The sequence below is a fragment of the Rhinopithecus bieti genome, unplaced genomic scaffold, assembly GCF_001698545.2.
Source record: "Rhinopithecus bieti isolate Rb0 unplaced genomic scaffold, ASM169854v2 scaffold_17861, whole genome shotgun sequence".
Classification (NCBI taxonomy): Eukaryota; Metazoa; Chordata; class Mammalia; order Primates; family Cercopithecidae; genus Rhinopithecus; species Rhinopithecus bieti.
Genome location: NW_016809830.1, coordinates 1,819,099 through 1,832,301, shown reverse-complemented (window position 1 = coordinate 1,832,301; position 13,203 = coordinate 1,819,099). Strand labels below are relative to the sequence as shown.

The 13,203-nt window shown below is 37.7% G+C and overlaps 1 protein-coding gene across 16 annotated transcripts in view; it reads right to left on the bottom strand.

Annotated features, from left to right (window-relative positions):
• Positions 1 to 13,203, bottom strand: part of MEF2C (myocyte enhancer factor 2C) — a 195,080-nt gene that overhangs the window by 43,300 nt on the left and 138,577 nt on the right. For 10 of the 16 annotated variants that reach the window (XM_017890474.1, XM_017890473.1, XM_017890477.1 and 7 more), the window contains one exon: positions 2,020 to 2,163. In XM_017890474.1, the coding sequence (XP_017745963.1) occupies positions 2,020 to 2,163 (144 nt within the window). Of the gene's footprint in view, positions 1 to 1,822; positions 1,961 to 2,019; positions 2,164 to 13,203 lie in introns of all 16 variants that reach the window. The other 6 variants (XM_017890483.1, XM_017890480.1, XM_017890481.1 and 3 more) reach the window with 2 other exon arrangements.

Here is a 13,203-nt window from a genome sequence, read left to right as displayed (position 1 = left end):
CTAAAAATTGGCCCAAATGGCGTGGCGCAGTGGCTCACGCCTGTAATCCCAACACTTTGGGAGGCCCAGGCGGGTGGATCACCTAAGGTGAGGAATTCAAGACCAGCCTGAACAACATGGAGAAACCCCGTCTCTACTAAAAATACAAAATTAGCTGGGCGTGGTGGCACATGCTTGTAATCCTAGCTGCTCGGGAGGCTGAGGCCGGCAGAGGTTGCAGTGAGCGGAGATTGCACCATTGCACTCCAGCCTGGGCAACAAGAGTGAAATTCCGTCTCAAAATAAATAAATAAATAAATAAATAAAAAAATAAATAAATAAATAAATAAATAAATAGATTGGCTCAAAGGAGCCGCTTCTCTTTTCCTTCTGGGCAAAATAAAATCCCAATGGATATTTTATCATTTAATAATTCTGGACATAACAAGTATGCATAGCTGCATATAATACTAAATACTCCATTTCACAAGGTGCCCACTATGAATGTGTGCATATAATACTCAGTTTTATGAAACCTTTAAGAATTTACAGCACTTAGCTTTCCTTCATGACACAGTGTATTAAAAATTCGGATTCAACAAAAGTTCTACTGCTGACATTATTTCATTTAACAAAAGAAGCAGATAGGTATTTATGAGGACAGAAATTTTAATATGCACACACATTTTGTAAATAAGTTTTAAAGTGTTCAATTTAATTCAATACAGGTTTGAGTGTGCAGCTACTATGGTAAAATATCAATTTATCTTGTGAGTGAAGTTGTGAATTTGGCCTCGAGCTTTGTCCCCACATATCTGCACTTGTAATCACCAAAACATATTTTCACTTCAGTCTCTCTCAATTTTCAGGTTTAGGCTGATTTGCTAACTTACAAAAAATGAACTTTTTTCAAAAGGAACTGATTACCTACTGAGGAGCTTGTATATAATTAGGGTTCAGACACTAACATTAGTTATTCAGAAGGCATGTGAGCCTTGGGTTTCACCCCTTTATGCCACAAAATTAACATTATTTGATTGATGACAGAATCTAACAAAAAGTATGCAGTTTCCTCCTATATATGTGGACAAAAAAATAATACATGCAGTTATTTCTCTTAAATATCTGGCAAGGCATATGACTGACTGTTAGAATTTTTTTCATTTGGTTAAAACAAAAATTAGCCAAATGTTAAAGCATGGAAAATGTTGATGGCAAAGCGGATAATATTCTGATAAAGCTTTAAAATCATCCCAGCACACAAACATGTTGAAATCTTACCATTAGGTTTCATGCAGTCTGTTCCCTGCAGCGAGCATTAGCTTTAACCCTTCAGTGCTGTTGCTAAATTTTATGTATAGGGAGAGGGGCTGAAGTTTTATTCAGAAATCACCTTTTATTTAGGTGATGATTGTCAGTTTACATTAAAGAATTGCTGACCCACTTGTGTATCAGCTCTCAGCAAACAATGTATAATCTTATGTATTTTATGGCAATTCTCAAACTTGCTTGGGAGGAGGTTCCAGTGTTTTACTCGTGTATTGTGATTTGCATGGACTGTGTGTTTAAAAGATTGTGTAAATTCAGGGTGTGTCTCATAAATCTTTCTCTTCCTGCTGTGAACTGTTCTACCTCAGAATGAACTTTTCGATGGCAACTCCGTTAGATTACATAATCTCAGCATCTTTTAGGGTTTGCTTTCTAAATGAGCTGCCCGTGGGATGAGATGGCTATTTATCTGTTTGACTTTCTGAAGAGTCTTAGAGAAAGCCATCACTGAGAGGGTTAAGGTATGTTACTGCAGCAGTTATCAGCAGACCAGCCATCTACCTTTGGTACTTACAGGAATTTTATGACTCTTGATCATATTATCAAATTCTTCATTAATTTTTTTGTATTTTTCTTCAGTGCGTGGGGTGAGTGCATAAGAGGAGTCGGGATCAGGGCTTTCACAGCCTTTGTTTTCTTTCTTGTTCAATGCCTGCCAGGTTCAGAGAAATATCAAGAGTAAAAAAAATGAAGGGTGTTCCGAGTACTTACACACAATCTTTGCCTGCTGATCATTAGATCAATATCTTCGTTAATTTTCCTGTACTTGTCCTCAGACTCAGGGCTGTGACCTACTGAATCGTCCGCATCGGGGTCTGGGCTGTCACAGCCATTAAGGCCCTTCTTTCTCAACGTCTGAAATACATAATTCAGAAAGTTCAAACCTAGACAAAGGCTGTAAGAGACATTCAGGGGCATTAAAGAATTTCAAGCTGTCCAGTATTTCAGGTTATTACATATGCTTTATTCTATTAGGGAAACCACAGATGAAAACTGAGTCATTTCAATTGAGTGCTCATCAGCAGTTTAAAAAAATAAAAGCGAAAGATTCCTCTTGCAACTAAATTCAGTCAACGAACAGAGGGTATAAAGACTCAAGTTTCATGATGCAGAATTCATATGTGCTTCAAATATCTAGTGAAAGACAATTACAGCAGAATACAATTAAGGTGGCAAATTGCAACACTCTCTTCCCACAGAAAAATTAGAAATCAGGACGTTACTCAATGATTTCTGAACCTGTGATGATGACAAAAGCAGAAATGTTGGAAACAGATTCAAGTGTGAATTTAAACTAATGGTTTGCATTAGTCGTGTCCTGCGCCCACAGCCTCCACTTCTGACGTACTTGACAGCTAAAGGGTAGAAAAGAACATAGCTAATATCCCCACCAAGTATAGGTGAAGAATGCTCAGACACTGTGCTTATGTGGAGAACTACTTTTGTTTGTTAGGGTTCAATATATGTGAAAATCTTATCAAAATTTATAATAATGAGAAGGTCTCTTCCTAAACACAGGTGGAAAGAAAAGTGAAAACAGCTGAGCTGAGTAAGGAAGACGAAGGACATTGAAAACAGGTAACCAAGTCAGTAACTACCAAACTAGCCAGGGTTCCTCCTAGTTTTTCAGCTGAGTAGGAATCGCCCTGAGACTGACACACCAAAGTAAAACGTCAGTGCCTCATCTTGAACCTCCTGTTTCCTGGATGTGGGTCTGGTCTAGTCTCAGCCGTCACAAAAGAATAAATACTAATGTAACATTGTAACAGAAAAAGTATGAGTTAGGAGTCCTGAGTTTTACTTGTTTTTTTTAAATTTGAGACAGAATCTTGCTCTGTTGCCTAGACTGGAGTGCAGTGGAGCGATCTTGGCTCACTACAACCTCTGCCTTCTGGGTTCAAGTGATTCTCCTGCCTCAGCCTCCCGAGTGGCTGGGTACATCACCATGCCCAGCTAATTTTGGTATATTTAGTAGGCACCGGGCTTCTCCATGCTGGCCAGGTTGGTCTCAAACTCCTTGCTTCATGTGATGCGCCTGCCTCAGCCTCCCAAAGTGCTGCCATTATAGGCTGAGCCACCACACCCTGGCCTGCTTTTTTTTTTTTTTTTTTTTTTTAAACTAATGGTTGTCAACGTAATTGTATACAATTCAATTTACAGAGATAATGTTATGTTTTTAGAGATCATAAAACTTCTGATTAATCATACAGCTTGCCATGTTAATTATTAATAGACTAGCAACATTTCTGAATTTTCCTGGTACCACCAAGATCCGTTATAAAGAGATGCATACCTAAGTGTTTCTCATTAATGGAAAGTTCAGCAGAGCTCATCTTTATTAAAGACAGAATTCACATACAAATAAAGCAAAAGCTGCGACATCAAGCTAAGGAATTCAAAGCTGAGATAACACCCCATCTTTAATTTATGCGATTGGGGAAAATAAATAAAACAACATGAGTTAAAAAGGGAGGTGGCAGTCTTAAAAATCTAAACTCCTTGGCTCTTACCAATGTGTAACAAATGTAACATTATTTAAAATTAGTTTCTGAGGCACTGAATATTTTCACTTAAAATCAAAAATCAACAAAGCTATCATTTCTAATATATCTAGGATACACAGTGGCTCTGTAAATATTTATTAATGTTATAGTGCTATAATATAACAAATAAACATATGGTTACAGCTTATTATGTGGTAAAATGTTTGAATATTAAAATGAATATTTTGACACAGTATGATAAAATATACATTTACAATCTTGGGGAATTTATAATTGGTGGGGCCACCTGTCCCCTTATCGTTGATCTACAGGCATCATTTTTCATTCATAATAAGTACTTTTAGAGACTTTCTACCACAATACGATAAAGAACATCACAATACATTGGAATAATAATTTTATTTACTAACTTAACTTCTTGTGCTTCATACTTTTTTCTTATTATCTCAACTACAAGAACATTCTTCTGGCTGATAACTTGTATTATGATGTGTTTCTGCTTTGATCTCCGCATATCTTTGAGCTTTTAAGAATACTTTCTGAGTGTTTTGCATTATATTCCATGTATTTTTCATTAGAATTCATTTGTATAGAGAAAAATAGGTAAGATCAAGAAAATATTATTTGATATTTTTCAAAAGTTATCTATCTATATTTCTATAAGACATGTTAAAAATATTATTTTCTTCTCTCTCTCTCTCTCTTTTTTTTTTTTTAGAGACAGAGTCTCTCTCTGTTGCCCAGGCTGGAATGCAGTGTGGCGCGGTCATAGCTCACTGCAGTCTCCATGTCTTAGGCTCAGGCAATCCTTCCACCTCAGCCTCCTGGGAAGTTGGGACTACAGGTGTGTGCCACCACACCTGGTTAAAGAATCAGGGTCTCATTATGTTGTCCAGGCTGCTCTTGAACTCCTGGACTCAAGTGATGCTCTTGCCTCAGCTTCCCAAAATGCTGGGATTACAGGCATGAGCCATGGCACCCTGCCAAGAATTTTCTTATATAAACTGTTAATTTAAAGCCTTCCATAATGTTAATTTATAGTCTTATCTAGGCAGTAGATTTTTCAGTGTGCACCCAAATCTTTCAACCAATAAATCTTATTGTAAAAATTATAGTTGTTTTGATATGCAGATTTCTGACAACAGAACGCAAGGGTTAGGAGAGGCCTATCAACTGTCATTACAATCCATCTGGCACATACATGTGTGCTAAATATTCTCACAAAGCTTTCAGGGGGTAGATATTGTGTTTGGTTTATAAAAATTCAAACATCAATTACACTTTGTTGAAAGATCTCCACAAATATTAACCCATTATCTCCACAAGTCTTCCACGAAGAGATTAGATAAACCTATGCCAGGTCTCAAACGTGATGGCCCAAGGTCAGTCAACGAGTATTTGCCTCCTGCCTGGAGACAGTGTGGGGCCCGCTTTTCCCTTGCCCGTTTTCCCACCTGTGTGAAGTGATGGGTGCAGACTAGATCTCTCTCACTCATATGTAACTATAGTAGTACACTGGATACTGAAATAAATGAAGTAGAAATTGGCCGGGCATGGTGGCTCTCACCTGTAATCCCAGCACTTTGAGAGGCCGAGGCAAGCAGATCACAAGGTAAGGAGTTCGAGACCAGCCTGGCCAGCATGGTGAAACCTGTCTCTACCAAAAATAAAAAAAAAAATTAGCCGGGCATGGTAGCGCGTGCCTGTAATCGCAGCTACTTGGGAGGCTGATGCAGGAAAATCACTTGAACCCGGGAGGCAGAGCTCGCAGTGAGCGGAGATCACGCCACTGCACTCCAGCCTGGGCAACAGAGCGAGATTCCATCTCAAAAAAAGTAAAAATAAAAATAAAAAAGTAGAAATTTAAAAAAATTAGGCTGAGGGAAAATTTCAAGTATGAAAATATAGCTAAAATATTGATTTTCTTAGATGTCAAATTTTAGTCAAGACTTGGAGTGTATATTGGTCAATAAAACACATCAGTTTATGAATGAAAAAAAACAATTAGGTCAGCAGCTCACTTTGTATCTGAAGAATTATATAAACTATTAAACAAGGCAGGTGGCATGGAGTCACAAAGGAAATGGCAGTGATGAGAATGAAAAATGTGGCTCATTTTCTCCCAATACATTCTTCTTGTATCTGACGGCATTATCTTGCTATGAATATCACCCGAATCTAAGTAATGATTCAAGTTAAATTGTGTTATTTAAAAAAGAGCATTTTGAGATATACAAACACAAAACTGAAGAGCAAATTAATATTGAGTTCCAAATTCCCATAATCACATAACTAGAAAGAACATTGAAAAAATGTTCAAAAATATTATCCTCAGCTGAGTGCTTGTATAACACATTTCTGCCAAGAACAAATGATTATGGTGGAATTATAAAGCTCTGAAAATGGAAGTGATGGCACAAACTTGAATATCATAGTGTGAATGTGGAACTATAAGAGCAGTTTTATCTTTATTATATTAAAAATCTACAGCTGTTTAATGATAACAAAAGAATTTCTGTTAGATTCAGCCAAGTCTGTCTTCATCACAGTAATGAATAGTCGATATGAACGAAAGGGCTGACTAAATGGATAAATAAGCATTATTCCTTTGGGCCCTTTTCTAGCAAAATCAAAATCTCTGCTGTTGGACTTTGAAAGCTTCTCTGATCTTTTACAAGTGTCACTGGTCAGGTAATGCAGGTACTTCAATTGTTATTCTTTTACAGGGGCTAGAAGTCCAAGATGTACATACTGTCTCTCAGCTGACTATGTTTTGAAAAGATTTATTCCTGTATGTCAAGATAAGGCAAGAGATCTCCTAAAACCACCAGCTTCTCTTCTTACGTATCTAAAGAAACTCTTTCCTCCGAGAACTCAAGTAAATCTTAAGTAAGCCTGTATACTGAAGTCAGTTTTCCACGTCAGAGTGACACTGTTGAGGTAGATCCATCAACGACAGAGGCTTCTGGGATATTTTCACAAGACAGCGATTGTCATACTGTGAGCTGAGAACAGCCGTTTCCTAGAGGAGTAATTAGATTGACAGAAGGTGACATATTCCAAGCAATAAATGGGAGAAAGAGTCCAGACAGGTAATCCAAAAACCACGTGGAATCTTTCCTCCCAGACATGTGGACATATGGACCCTGCATTATTCCATTTGCTCATCGGAAAAACTTGAAATACGTACAAACTGATGATGATAGGTGACAGGTGCTTCAAAAATTCTAATGAAATAGAATTTCATTAGGGGAACAGATTCTATTTCGTTACTGAAAGGAATATAAATGAAAAAGAATGCCACATGGAGCTCTCATTTCTTGTTTTAGGCATTATGTTATCAACCAGAAAATCCTTTTCCTATGCAGTGATTAAAACTGATTTTCCCTTCTTAAAACTATTTTGTGATTTACAAAATTTTTCCTTTTCTTCTTTCAAAATTATCTCCTGTTAGTATAAAGAAATAAGTAAATTATTGACCTTTTCAATTATATGAAGTTGTATTTTATATTAATGCTATTTATGTAAAATTCAGCTTTTATTTTTCAGAGAACTAGTAACACAGACTGAAAGCTTTCAACCACTCAATTTCTTTTCATGTCTGCAATCTCAGTCCTCAAGAATGTATATTTTCATCATCATCCTTTTCCTGTGCCTGCCCATTCTACAGGCAGAGAAACCTGGAGAAGCCCCCAAGTTACTCCTATTAACCTTTGCTAAAAATTCAAGTAATCACACTTTCTTGCATAGGTAGTGTGATCTTTACTTCAGAGGGTTAATGTGTCAAGAACAAATGCAGGAATTATTACTATTAGTTGCATGAATGTCATGTTTACACAAAAGCCAAGAAAAAAAGCATCAACTTAGAAAAGGTAGTTTCCTTTCCTCTGATCCTAAATCACTTTTTGCTTGTCGTTCACAGCTTTATGAAGATAAGTATCTACTCTTAACAAGCTGAATAATCTTTAGAAAGTAGTAAATTCACGTAGGAATAGGAAGTGTAGTTGAAATGAATACTGTCTATAAATGGAGTTTCTAAGAATATTTCCTAAAAGTGTTTCCATACTGGTGTGCTGGTACTCATGCTGCTGCTGCTTCCTGACCCTTTAGTATCTACGGAGAGGTGGTTTGAAGACTGAGCCCAGTGACTTACTTCATTTAACATTTATTTGGCAAATGGTTATTGAAAACCTACTACGTGTCAGATACTGTTTTGTGCGCTTACGTGTTAGGAATGCAGCCAATACAAATTTAAAACTAAAAAGCTCTGACCTGACTTATAATATTGTATGGTTTTTGCCTTAGGCTGGGGAAGATTAGATGTCAAGAAATTTCCCCACAAACTGTAAACATTGTCTATACTATCTCTCCCTGTAGTACCATAGTCCCTTTTCTTTGTTCTTATTCTAGAAATGAATTAATATATGAAATACATTAATATATTAAATTTAGTATAATCAGCAGGTAAACTTTAATTAGGCAAGCAAATCATTTCCAATACAGAGTACAAAAAAATTAGATTTTACCAAAAATTATTCACTTGTAAAATTTTCATAAAAGATGGAAATATAAAACCATACAATACTGTGTTCCTCTAGGTTATTTATTAATGCTCATTGTGGCCAGATATCAACTTCTACTGGGGAAGGGATGGATAGAGTTGCAGATTGTCATTGTTTTATTTTATATGCTTCCTCAAAAGATAGTCTTAATACTGGAGCTGAAATTTTTTTCACTGAATCATTTTCATCTTCAAATAATGGAAATGAAAGACACACTAATTAAAGATCTGAAAGCCTTTTCATGTATTGAACACAAGGAAACACCCACCAACTCTGTTCTAAGGGCCACAAATTATTTGACATAAACATTCAAATCGTGCTAATTATTGATACTCTAGTCTGGATGAGAACACCAAGCATCATCTGGCCCTTCCTCATGCCCACAGCGGGTGAGGAATAACGGTGCATATGCTGCATGCCTTTCCTTCTGCATCCCTGCTCAAGCTGGGCTCTCCTTCAGGAATGAGCCCACCAGTATCTGTTCCTCCTTCAAAGCGCAGCTGACACATTGTCTCCTCTCTTTAGACTTTCTGATCACCAGGGTTGAATCAATTTCTCCTTCATTTATGCACTCATTTTATTCTGCACATCTTCCCATTATAGTCTTAATCACACATTATTGACTATTTATGTGTTTTTCTCCCACTGCTAGATTGAGAGGTCCTTAACAAAGCACTTTGCTTTATTCACTTTGGCGTTTCACCATAGAGCAGGCTGACCTACTGTAGGTGCTCAATAAATGCTAGCTAAATGAATGGAACACACATTTCCACTTCAATGTTAATGTATGTGGAGGTTTCTTGGCTTGCCTGAGGCTGTCTGGCTGGCTGGAGGCAAAGGCCGTACTAGGATCCAGACCCCTTGATACATATTTACTAACTGCTACTATATGTCAGGTGCTGCCTGTGGTCCTCTGGATGCTAAGATGATTTTTCTGGACATTTGATAAAGATGATTTGTTTATGTGTTTTTCTTCCTGCTACCATGAGCTACTAGAGGTTAGGAATAGTTTGTCATCTTGTATCACCAGAACTCAGCACAAGGCCTGGCAAGTGGTTGGAACGTACTAGATATTTGCGGCACTCATGACAAACTGAAATGAATAGATGAACAGAACAGAAAAGAATATTCAAATGTTAGAGAGAGGAAAATTAGTCTCGGTACAGTATTTTGCAACAGGAATTTCTTTTTTTTCCATTCATGTTACCATTTCACACTATGTTAAAACTCGGTGTTTTTATTCTCTCTTAATAACTCACAAATTTACTGTTTTTTGAAATGTACAGTTTTTAAGAGTTTTAAGTTAGAAAGCAGTGCAATGTAGGCATAATTTGTACATGTATGAAACATTATAGCTCACAAATTTTACATTATTGAAGGCTTAAATTTTGGGGGTACTGATCTAAATAGAGACCCTCAGAAAAACTGAGCAGTCAATGAAATCTTTAATGCCGGAAAGTTGTAAGCATATAATCTCAGTAATCAAAAGGGTAGCTGAAAGAGGGCACAGAATTTTCAGCATGGAAAGAGAAAAAAGGGAGTGATATTTCAGGCAGAAGGTAAAGGTTAGAAAAGGAAAAAAAAAAACCTTTGTAGGAAAGAGCACAGGGAAATTTGTGAATGTGAGTCAGATACTATAAATCTGAATTAAGCATGCTTTCAAATTCCTGAGCAAAGTTCATCGTTTTCCCCCATTCTTGGATGCTGTCTACTGCTCCACTATTCTCCTGGGCTTTTCACATTGGTCTTATTCTGGGCCAACCTTTGCCTGAGGGAATTCATGGAAAATCGGGGTGATTCTGGGGCCAATCAGATGTTTCAGGCTTCCTCAGGACAGATCAAGGATTTGGTGTTTATAAGGATTCTTCCGCCAAACCTCTCTTGGAACCCGGACAGGGCATGCATCATGAGCTGGCCTAGAATGGGACTGAGATGGGGAAGTCTGGCACACGTTAGCTGTAAAACAATCCCTGAGATCCTCAATCCAGAAGATGTGAAGCGAAATATTAAAGAGAGAACATTTAATATATAATGATTGAAATGCATGATAGTATATGCAGTCAACCCTATCTCTATATATCTATATCTGTATCTATATCTATATCTATAGTTGTTGTTGTTAGATGGAATCTTGCCCTGTCGCCCAGGCTGGAGTGCACTGGTGTGATCTCAGCTCACTGCAACCTCTGCCTCCTGGGTTCAAGTGATCTTCCCACCTCAGCCTCCCAAGTGGCCGGAATTACAGGTGTGTGCCATCACACATGGCTAATTTTTGTATTTTTTGGTAGAGATGGGGTCTCACAATGTTGTCCAGGCTGGTCTTGAACTCTTGACCTCATGTAATCCACCCACCTAAGCCTCCTAAAGTGCTGGGATTACAGGCATGGGCCACTGTGTCCAGCCTATCCTAATAATCTTTATAATGCAAGTTAAGAAAAGAAAGGCTGGAATGCAAAGAATCAAATTGTAGGTTGTTTGAAGAATGGGCAATGTTAGTGATTTCTTAAATGAGGAAGGAAAATACAAGACAGAACTATAAATTAAACAAAGGTTGAGAGAGGAAAGAAGTAAATTAATAAAGAACAGGGAGCAGGTTTTTTGAAAGTATACAATGTATAATAATTGCAACTTCACATAGTAACCATTTTAGACTATGGCATTTTACTTGCAAATGGATTACAGGGACAAAAAGGCTGTATCTTGAGGCACTGGTGCTTTGCAAATAACATGTTGGAGCATCTTTTATAAACCATTAATGACTTATTTTAACAAAATATGTAGACGTTATCCTGGGCCAAAGTAAGTCAAATCACTATTTTTATTTCCTAGTTGTAAATGCCTTTTTATTCAATTTGAGTCTATGCATGATTAGCCATTTGAAATGAGTAGCTTACAGCCTACATCTTTGCACTCACCAGTCACTTCTGAGCTATCTTTTGAGCCACCGCATTTCCTCATTTCTACAGGATTTCCCATGATCTCTTTTACTATATCATTTCTTTTCCCATTTATTTTCTGGATTCCAACCTATCCTTTCATCCATTTCTCTTTCATCTTTCCCTTCCTAGCAAATGTTACAACATACTTGTTCAAGCTGAAAACCCAGAAATCACCCTTGATTCCATAATTTCTTGACTCACTTATCATTATTCTTTCTATTAGGTCTCCTGTGCTTTATCTGTTTGTTTTTGGACTCCCACGTTCCAGTCAATCTTCCTTCATACTTCTGGCAGGGACTAATTAAAATGCACATCTAATTGTATGGCTGTTCTTACAAACCCTCCACCTTCCTCTAGGCTCATTTCCTCTTGTCTCCAGCGTACTGTGTGTATTAGCTCATTCTCACATTGCTAATAAAGACATACAAAGACTGAGTAATTTATAAAGAAAAATAGGTTTAATGGCCTCATAGTTTCACATGGCTGGGGAGGCCTCATAATCATGGAACAAGGCAGAGGAGAAGCAAAGGCATGTCCTACGTGGCAGCAGGCAAGAGAGCTTATGCAGGGGAACCCCCATTTATAAAACCATCACATCTCATGAGACTTATTCACTATCATGAGAACAGCACGGGAACGATCCATCCCCAAGATTTAATTACTTTCCACTGGGTCCCTCCCACGACACGTGGGGACTATAACAATTCAAGGTAAGATTTGGGTGAGGATACAGCCAAACTATATCGCTGGGCTTTGGCCAAGGGGGAAATTTCATGTCATTTGCCAAGTCGGCTCGATCCTTTAGAAACACTGCTTTGATATACACCATTCAAGCCTTGCTAGAATATCCTGATATACTCCTCCTCTCAGTTACACAAACCTTAATTGTCCTAGGACATCCTATTACCTAATGCCCTCACTTACTTGGTGAAGCTTTGTCCTAACACTTGTAGAAGGCACTCAGGGACTTCCTTCTCTGTACCTGTACAGTCCTTGACCTCTTTGTTTTTATATGTGGTATATTGTAATTTATTGTTAAACATGTCTGCTTCACCACCAGGTAGTGAGTTCTGTGAAAAATGGGCATCTCTGGTCCCTAACACAGGGCTTGGTTAATATGTGTGGGCTCAACCAAGATTCTCAGTTACGGTTCACTGGATAAATGAATAAGCAAACAAACTTGACAGCCATACTTTCTAACAGTGACAGACTAATTGAAATGAGTTGGGTGGTCTTGTAGAGTGACAGTACTATTTATTTGTTTTAATAAGATTATTACCTCAAAATGTAAGGAGTACAAGTTCTGGTAGGTTAAAGCAATCTCTGGAATGACTTCATGATTGCTGCAAAGGACATCCCTGTGGGAGTTGAGGGAATGGAGGAGGTGACACAGACTATTGTATCTGGGTCACAAAAGATGGGATTTCTCTGTATTTAGACCTGCTCAGAGTCTGGGGCATGATGGGCTTCCAAGTCATCTGTGGCTGCTGCTCTGTTACTGCCAGGAAGACACAAACATTTTGAAAATAAAACTTATTGCAATAGACACCTTTGTTTATTCTCTTCTCTATTTCTACGTCTTCCCTCCAAAACAAGGACATTACCCTTGATGTACTTTAAAGAATCTCTGTCAGTTGGGATCTCCAGTTTATTGCCAGCTTATCAGAAAAGGAGAGTATACACAGAACTTTCCATAAGGGCATTGCAAAATAAAGACTTGAGGTTGGCAACTGATTGACTTGTGTCATGACTATTTTGATCATACCTGAGAACTTAAGATATCAAAATCCTTATTTCAGACAGTCAGGAACTCCCAAGATGAAGACTGAACTGTTTCCTTTAATTCATGTCTCCCAACCTGGATCTCTGCCAGGCTGAAGAGAGGTAAAG